Source organism: Fomitiporia mediterranea (assembly GCF_000271605.1).
Source record: "Fomitiporia mediterranea MF3/22 unplaced genomic scaffold FOMMEscaffold_1, whole genome shotgun sequence".
Classification (NCBI taxonomy): Eukaryota; Fungi; Basidiomycota; class Agaricomycetes; order Hymenochaetales; family Hymenochaetaceae; genus Fomitiporia; species Fomitiporia mediterranea.
The window spans coordinates 3581478-3589590 of record NW_006760386.1 but is presented as its reverse complement, the minus strand read 5'-3'; the positions used below and the strand labels follow the sequence as shown (position 1 = coordinate 3589590).

At 47.4% G+C, this 8113-nt stretch overlaps 3 protein-coding genes across 3 annotated transcripts; 1 reads left to right on the top strand and 2 right to left on the bottom strand.

The window, feature by feature from the left end:
- Positions 1–1772: 1772 nt before the first annotated feature.
- Positions 1773–4827, bottom strand: FOMMEDRAFT_164753 (uncharacterized protein; the record flags this gene model as incomplete). Its single annotated transcript, XM_007261834.1, has 9 exons — positions 1773–1828; positions 1890–2040; positions 2110–2564; positions 2623–2797; positions 2861–3674; positions 3730–3884; positions 3955–4623; positions 4735–4779; positions 4813–4827. 9 exons carry the CDS (start codon positions 4825–4827, stop codon positions 1773–1775), a joined length of 2535 nt encoding a protein of 844 aa, XP_007261896.1.
- A 47-nt stretch (positions 4828–4874) lies between these two features.
- FOMMEDRAFT_150549 (uncharacterized protein) lies at positions 4875–6094 on the top strand (the record flags this gene model as incomplete). The annotated part of the gene is made up of 4 exons (XM_007261833.1): positions 4875–4940; positions 5003–5113; positions 5167–5310; positions 5891–6094. The coding sequence occupies 4 exons, from the start codon at positions 4875–4877 to the stop codon at positions 6092–6094; spliced, it is 525 nt and encodes a 174-aa protein (XP_007261895.1).
- A 1451-nt stretch (positions 6095–7545) lies between these two features.
- FOMMEDRAFT_16488 (uncharacterized protein) lies at positions 7546–8113 on the bottom strand (the record flags this gene model as incomplete). Its single annotated transcript, XM_007261832.1, has 3 exons — positions 7546–7651; positions 7679–7856; positions 8100–8113. The coding sequence occupies 3 exons, from the start codon at positions 8111–8113 to the stop codon at positions 7649–7651; spliced, it is 195 nt and encodes a 64-aa protein (XP_007261894.1). The 3' UTR covers positions 7546–7648.

Here is an 8113-nt window from a genome sequence, read left to right as displayed (position 1 = left end):
TATTTTCAGAATATGCTGTAACTTGGCTAGATGGTGGTAGTAGAGCATGTTTTCATGTGTGTCTCAATTATTCTAACAATTATCTATACCTACACTCATGTCTTAGATCTATGTAAGGCTGCCGGACCAGCCGTTCTCTTAGTTTCATTCTCCGACGTGCAAAATACACGAAATACACCTCCTCGAGGTGTGTCTGCTGTTTCTAAGGCACGCACGGAGATCCTACTCAAAATGGAAGTAGACCCTAGATCTACCCTCCCTAACATTCCTTCTGCCGAGGTAAATATTCGTCAGATACAAGAATTGAGCAGGGCTATTGTGTGATTCTCTACAAGTCGCAAGGTTTTATCCCCTTTCCCCATTTGTCGTATAATAACCAAGCCAAAGGTATATATTTCTCCCTTCAACTCGTCGCTAGTTAATTCACCCATCTAATAGGTAAATTTCTCGTGAATCCGCAACGACGTTATTTGAAATCCCCAACCTCTAAGTCAAGGATCCCGAGGTAATAAACACGACAGTCGAATCTCTATACTACGTATTACAGCGCCCATTCTCCGCTAACTTAAGCGTAACGTTCTGCGCCCCCACCTATATGTATTTCGTGGAAGATCCATCTACACAGTTCACTTCGGCTTAATCACCAGTCCGAGATTGCGACGCAAAAAATGCATTGTGTCGGGTTAATTGATGCCCGAGGTTGTCCGATCGACGGTACTAGTGCCACGGCGCGGCGCACATTGCCCAGCGGAGGTGTTCTTAAGAAAGCGCGTCCTGTGTATACCCTGCGGTAGAATCGTCACAGTCATTGCCAAGATGGCACCTACTTCAATCGATGCAGGAAATCCTAAAAGATGCCGACTACTTCAATCAGGTATAGACATGATGGTTAACATTGTACTGTCTTCGTTCCTAATTTCGGTGAACAAACGCATAAATGAATTTAGAAGATAAATCAGATTGCAGGGTTAACGATTCAGACTCCCTTTGATCCCATACTAAGATACCAAGACATACGCCTGAGAGCTGCAACACTAAGACGGAACTTCATAGTTGCGAGGGCTTTATACAGTACGGCAGCAGGAACTTGAGGCAAATTCGAGTCAGATCAGAAAGACCCCCCGAGTATAACAACGATCTTCTTTCCTTTTTCTCTCCATGCCCTGTTGATCCCCATCACGGATCAACAACAGTCCACAACAGGGTATCAAAGAGATCATCAAATCTTAAACCCTCTCTTGTACACTGCTGTGCTGCAATATGACCATCATCGATACTAGGATTGCTATTTGTCCCGTTGCATACATTAAGGCTTGACATTCTCGATCTCTGATTGCCGTAGAGGGAACTAAAAGTACAATACAGTGCCTCTGGGAATGGAGAAGGCCGACAGGAGGAAAGACAAAAAAACTTGAAATAAAATGACCGTCGCAGAACAAGGAAAATAGACATTGTTTAAAGGGATGACGTGAAGTAGCGCTGAGAACGGTCGAAGAAGGGAGAGGCGAGAAAATAACGTATATGCTTGAATGATAGGGGAATCGATACAGAAATGCAAAAGCGCATGTGGTGGGGTTATACATGGCTATTTCTAAAAGTGATCTAAATAGGTAAACGATACAATGATGAGGTTGCTTCGAGATGGAAAGACACGGGCATTATTCAATATACAAGGTAAAACGAAGTCGGACATGACGAGAACTCGAAGGCCGCAACACATATTACGTTACGAGAAGAGAAGAGGAAAGAAGGGAATTCCTAAAGCGAAACATTTATCCACTTGCCATGACCTGACTCAATGTAGACGTTAGTCTCCTAGCTTCAATATCTGAAATGGATAAGTATGCAATAAGCTATTTTAATCGTGCCGAAAGGTTTCGAGGACTCACTGCCGATAGGGAAGAACCTGCCGAGGTATTTTAAGCTCGTCTCTAAACTACGTAGTTCTGACAATAGATTAGCGCTCTCCGGATGTTGAGAGCTAACCGAGAAGCGCCCAAGCTCCAAAAGGAGGACTTCACTAGCAAGGGACCAGCATGGCTGCAAATTCAAGTGGTTAGTTCTCGTGCGACTTTACATGAGGGCAACAAAGACGAGCTCGCCGCGTACTGCGATGATGGGTTCCAAAAACACATAGTCATCTAGTACAAGGGACCTTGCAATCCGCACAGTCGCCCGTGCTGACGATAAGCATAGATCAACAGCCGCACGCATCTTTCCAACGGATTCTCCCGGTGAACACCCCCTGTGACCTGGTTGGTCACTGCCAGCCCATTGCAATAGCATACGGTCATACCCGAGCAACCCGTCACGAATCATCTGCATCGAGCTGCCTTTCGGCAAGAGTGAATGAGGGCTGAATGTAGTATATGCTTTCTCCGCAAGTCTGAAGTGCAGACGGATCATGGCGGCATGTGTGAGAGTATGCGACGTGTACGGCGAGCATTTTGCAAAGGAAGCCGGACGGAAATCGTGTGCAGGAAGCGGCGTAAGTGCCCTGAGGAATGTGGATATGGTGTGCTGAAGGAAGGTTACGCTGCTGTCCTGTTGTGGTTTTGGATTGTCTGAAGGACCGTTTATAGATCAGGCGTCAGACGAGGATAGCTTTGACAGGATACATACTGGAATCACTAAGAGATGAGATACGTGAAGCAGCCTCAAATAAGGTGGCACTCTTTGCTCGAAGCTCAAGGATTGACCGTGGTGGCCGGACATCTATTCCCGTCAAGAACTCTTCTACAGGGTAACCGGGCGGGGCCAGTTCAGCCGCATGCGTACTCCATTCAGATTCACCAACCTAGGAAACAGGCGTATTAGCTAGTTCATTGTTTAAGTAGACAAAACTAATGCATAAGCGTACAATGAATAAACCCCAGTCTTCTGGCCAAGGAGTGGTTATCGCTGTTCTCGGATCGGTCTCCTTCAGTGCATTGTTATTTCTTGGAATATCCTGAGAACCGACACTCCATCGAGAGCTCGGTGTCGGTAACCGACCAGCGGCGCTCCACGCACGGTCGAGAACAAACGCGTTCCAAAGAGTGTGCTGTCTCTCAAACGCATGGTACTGGCAACTTGGCGGAGGCAACAGCTCAGCACTGGGACTGGCCTGATTCGTTTGTGAGTTCGAAGACGTATCTCTCGGTTGAGACGCTAAAGAGACGTTCTCTACATTTGATTGAGTCTCAATACCATCAATACTTCTTTCCTGCCAAGTCCGTGGATCTGGAGTGCGATGCAGTCCTGCGCATATTGCAAGTTGGCTTGCCATGTTAGCGTGATACGAGCCCTCAAGTGCACGGCCTTCCGCGAAAAAGTATGTTGCGAGCATTGTACTTGCGGCAGTTGCTACCATCACATTATAACCGGACATACCCACGGTTTCAGAGTTAATATTCAGGCCGGCGCTTGTCGCCGCAAGTTTGAATTCTGGTGCGATAGCAAGGGGTTCGCTGAGTAACGAAGGAAGTGCGGCAAGTGCAGAACGCAAGAAATGTTCCTTGTACGTGTGAACAGCTTCGTTGGGGGAGAAATGCGCGCCCCATAGTAGGACACAGTCCGTTAAGCAAGAAGCCGAGGAGGATAGGGAAGATGTGAGGACACAAGAGAGATTTACGATGTTGTGCGCGAGAATCGTGATACCTACTTGCTGCGAGTGAGCAAAAAATGTGTCCATGCTTTTAAATAAAGTGAGAAAATATCTAGAAAAGATGAAATAATTAGAATACTCACAGTTGTTCCATGATGGATGTTGGGATCTCGCTACTCTGATTGGGCGCTAGTAATTGCCAATATAAAATTCGGTCGTGAAGTATAGTGTATGCTTGAAACGTACTCGACGAGTTTGAGGGATCTGTGGGAAGCATTTCGACATTACCTTTCAAGACCTAGAAGACCAATAAATATCCAAGCGCCCATACATTGCATTGACTTTGGAGCGAATTGTCTCCGGCTTACCTCGGAATGACTCCCTGGAGAAGGCAAACCCAATTTCATCCGATGAGCGCTATCGTACGAATAGCCCATATTAAGTCGGCTTGTCGCATTGTTCTGTATCTGTGAGGCTTCTCGATGTATCGGACGGACCGTGAGTTCATTATGCGAGAACTCGCTCGATGATGGAGTTGAACGGCCTGATGACGGACTTAAACGCGACTGCATAGACGGGCTGCTAGCATCCATGGACTGAAAATATGGAGTATGCGCCAAGTTATCCATGGACGCAAAATTGGAGCCAAACCCTGGTGCTCCCAGACCATCACTATTTGATGGCAGGCTCTGGCGCCATTCGCGTCTCATAGTCGACGATCCTGACAGATTTTGATCATATGCAGCGTTGCCGTTGACCCCGGGCAGGGAATGCACGCGGCCTGGCGCAGAGTTGCTGCGCGTGACGTTGGCGTTAGTGCTGGAAGGGTCCGAGCTTGCGCGTGTACACGGAGACGAGCGACGTGCGCGCACTGGTCGTTTTGCTGCCTGCAGCTCACGAAAGCGCTTCTCGAGCATTGCGAGTCGCTCGTAAAGCATCTGAGTCGCAGATTTCGTAAGACCGTCGTCGTATTCGCATTCATCCCCGCGTTCAGCGCGGATGCATTGGGCACATGATGGTTTCGCGCCATCACATCGCTAGGGAAAATAGACATATCGAGGTCAGCGATGCTACTTTATGTCTTCAACGATAGGGTTCGAATAGTATGGCGATAATAAAGTATGTAAGTAGGGCTGTCGACCGCTTACCATTTTTCGGCGCCTGATCAAGGTCGGTGCTGGATCAGAGCCGTGCTTTCAACGTGTTAGAAATGGAACGCCGCGTACCGACAATGCAGACATGCTTTGCTTCTACTCTTCACTCTACGAGTAGGTTGTGCTTCCTCGAAATGTGGGAAGTCTGCCGCAAGCTCCATCATAATCTGATGAGCTCTGCGAGTTGTCAGCTCCCAGACGTATTTTCGACAGAAACAATACATACGCGAAAATAAACTTTAGTGTTTACCACGAATCCCAGCGGAAAGGGATCGCCGAAAACCGGTCGGGAAGCAAAAGAGAGAGGCAGCCAAGGGTACGAGACCGGCCTGAAGAGCGTGAGGTGGAGACATTGCAGGACCGGAGGGGCGAGGTTTATAAATGAGAGGAGGGCACTGGATATTTGTTAACTTGCGATTAGATTAGCTTCGCTGGGCGATCTCGGGTTTCAATGAATCAGGGTCCTGCCTCATTCGGCGGATCAGCCTGTGTAAGCAGCAGATGACAAAGCCCAACAAACTCAGGGCGTCTAACTCCCCAGTCCTGGTTCGCTGTCTATCGCTACGCTCAGTGAGTCATTCAGCCCCACTGATATTTGCTTCTTGTGTACGTTATACAAGTCTACAGGTCTGTCAGCAGAACTGCATAGGCTGGGGAACATGAAAGAAGATGTCCCCGGACCTTTTTTACTGGTGTAAAGGAAATGGGGCAGCGACCCCAGCTGCACAACCCGCTAATTGTCGCAAAAAGAAGAAGGGCCCTTTGCACTGACTTCCTCAGACATACAGCCGTTCTGCACAGTGAAGCAGTGGCACAAAATGCTGTAGTAGCTCAGGGTAAGAGGCCACGTGGCGAACTCTGAAGATCGCCTCGAATGTGCTGCCTAAATCGGAGCTGCGGCTGTACTACCGATACAACAATGTCCAAACCAGGATTGACTGAAATGCATCGTCCATTTGTTCTGTTACCCCTTGAAGCTCTGCCAGGAAAATACGTAACATGACATGATGCACTTGGCCAAAGGTTGCGTATGTATTATTCTTTCTGAGTTTGCATTTAATGGAATATACGAACCCGAGTATTTTGTAACTTCCGCTCTGTTCGTACCGGCGGTCCCTGAAAAATCTCTTTCTAACCAATTCTTGACTAGGCTCAACTGAACCTCACTATATTACCAGCGTGTCCCGTCGACACGCGGATAAGGATCACCCCCTTATTCACGGGCTCTTCAAGTTCGCACATTTCGGGGAAGCGACTTGTCCGAGGAGAGCGCTCAGGAGGCTTGCTTACCATGCTTCCCATGGTCCCCTGCCGATCATCTGAGCATCCCATCAATGATGGACATTTCTCATGACTCCGCAAAGGGTCGTGCAAAGTTCAAACTGATCACTTTGGCTTAGTGATCCAAGATTTCTTCTTCAGGTTAGAAGACCGTCATACCTTCCGTGCCTGCAGGCGGGTTTTCAAAGTAGACATGACGAAAAGCCGTTTTGTCCGTGATAAATACTAGCAACCTACCTGGCGTCCCTGACATGGATTTGCAGAAAGGTCATCATGACGATTTTTAGTCGAGCGAACATAAAGCGATTCACCACGCGACAATCGACTCATACACTATATTATTCTCGCTACATTCAACTCAACTGCTTATGGACCGATTTCCCAATCAGCGAGATCCATTTTGTAATATTCGCTAAATGAGTAAGTAAATTTCCTGTCTCCGCCTCTGAGTAACAATGATCCACTGTTGGATGTAGCGGGTTACCCAACGCGCGCCGCAGCAGCAGTTTAACATACGCAAGGCATTATGTCTTCGATGCAATAGTTTTAGTGTCGGAATGTCAGTTGAATCTGGCATTTTCTGGATTATCACCATTACGTATTACGTATCTAATTGGCAATCCCGGAGATTTCACTGCTGCTATCGACCGCAGCTGTAACTGGATTGCGGGTCAACGTGCCTAAATCGTTAATACATACTTCCTCTCGACTTCACATCCTTCTGTTTCGTTGTATGCCTACGTCTCCATACTAATGAGGCTGTTGTTTATCAGGCAGGGTTCTGAAATTCGTTATCTGCTACATGCTACCCGCATAAGTGAAGTCAAGAACGTTTTGTAGGGACTTATGCTCCTAAGAATGTGCTAGCGGCATGTCCGTTCCGACATACGCGCTGTTTTCTCATGATGGGCAACGCGTTCTACCTCATGTTATTGCTCCCTCTCTCCCCTCTTTCGGAATCAGTGGCCGCCCATACCACGAAGTAACTGAAACTGAACTCTATCCTCTTTCGCGATGAGAATTCCGAGTTGTGCCTCATTCGAGTTCGGCTATTATGTTGTGATACTCATGTATGGACCTTCTCTCGCTTGCTTGAATGTATCGTTGTTCTGGAAAGCAGACAGCATGAACTTCCTACTGGGGAGAGAACTCAACTTCATAATACACCAGGTCGAGCCGCCAACGGCCCTGAGCTCTTCTGCTTTGCGACACTGGTGCTCCCCAGATTTTGTTACTCCAAACCTGGAAAGTGATAGCTCCTGTTTATTTGCATTTGAATCTTTAACATGGCAATAGGCAATCCTTGGCAATGCTCCAAGATGAGGTCTCACAATCCACCTGCATTCATTAGGCACAATAACCTTACTACTACGAAGCATTGTGTTAAAAGTAGGATTGTATTTACAATTAGAAATATAGAAGTTGGACTGAATTTGCAAATTAACCTGAAAGAACTAGACAAATTACTCAACCATGACATCAGAGCGATTGACTCACAACCAAGAAATACATGTGACACAATCTCCTTTTCATATTGGCGAAGCACGGCTACTTTACTACATTCGCCCGCACAGTTAGTAAAATAAATCAAAAGCAACAGGGGTATAGAGGGAAATGTGCAAGGGGGTCACTCGTATTGCATCAAGTCTAAGAGAACCCAGCCCAGGAAGGGGTACAGCCAGCCGGGTGCGGAATCGAGTCCCGTCTTGTTACCCACCAACTCCCAGCCTAACCTGAGGGTACATCTCAAAGTCTCTAGCCTATAAGCACCTGCCTGTACACAAGACAATCCTCCTGTCCTAAAGAAAGGCCGAAACACAAAGAGTATGGAAACCCTTGAAGAGAAAAAAAAAAGGGTCCATGTCGGACGTTAAGAGACATCGGCCACGATCGAAGTCGATCGGGCGTCTGTCAAAGGGGTAGACTAGTACTGAAAGTCAGTACAGCCAGTGGGTGTGCTGCCTATGACTAGGCATTGCTGGGACTGTGTTGACCAACACATTGCGGGATGATGCCCCCCCTACTCCATACCGTGGGAAAAATCCACGACATGAAGGTCAAAGGAAAGGGCTCCTTACTTTGCACCACTCAT